A 695-nucleotide genomic window follows, 5' to 3' on the forward strand; every position below is an offset into this window, starting at 1 on the left:
CAAACTATGTAAAGATTTGTTCCACCAGTTTCCCTGGAGCATAGAGTGCCTCATTCTCCACACCGAGCTCATTTCAAAGCGTGTCACAGGTCGACAGCCGCAGCAGCAGCACAGGATTCAATCTTTGCAGGCAGATGGCTAATGTCCTTGGCAAGTGCCAATTTGTAGTTGATAATCCCTTGAGTGATGAATTAAACAAAGAACAAGAAGATATTACAAATAGTACTTCAAGAACTTCCTTCTCCATTAAAGACCTTGTTCTCGCTCTCTCGCCTCGGCGCTTCCAAGAGGACCAAGAAAAGAAGGAACCACAGTCGTGCCAAAAAGGGCCACGGCCACGTGCAGCCTATTCCCTGCACCAACTGTGCCCACCGCGTGCCCACGGATAAGGCCATTAAGAAGTTCGTCATTCGGCACGTCGTAGAGGCTGCAGCTGTCAGGGACATTTCTGAAGCGAGTGTTTTCAACGCCTATGTGCTTCCCAAGCTGTATGTGAAACTACATTGCTGCGTGAGTTGTGCCATTCACAGCAAGGTTGTCAGGAATCGCTCTCCGGAAGCCGGGAAGGACCGAACACCTCCAGCCCGATTTAGACCTGCGGGTGCTGCCCCACGTCCTCGACTAAACCATGTAAGGATCCAAGTCCTTAAAGATGGAAGAAATATTGGTTTCTCTGAAAAGACAATAAAATGGAA

The 695-nt window shown here is 48.8% G+C and overlaps 1 protein-coding gene across 1 annotated transcript; it reads left to right on the top strand.

Annotated features, from left to right (window-relative positions):
• Window positions 1-288: 288 nt before the first annotated feature.
• On the top strand, window positions 289-630 carry LOC108634935 (40S ribosomal protein S26-like; the record flags this gene model as incomplete). Its single annotated transcript, XM_018045258.1, has 1 exon — window positions 289-630. A coding segment is annotated over one exon (342 nt), but the record flags the coding sequence as incomplete, so codon positions are not given.
• Between the last annotated feature and the right edge of the window lie 65 nt (window positions 631-695).

The sequence above is a fragment of the Capra hircus genome, unplaced genomic scaffold (assembly GCF_001704415.2).
Source record: "Capra hircus breed San Clemente unplaced genomic scaffold, ASM170441v1, whole genome shotgun sequence".
Taxonomy (NCBI): Eukaryota; Metazoa; Chordata; class Mammalia; order Artiodactyla; family Bovidae; genus Capra; species Capra hircus.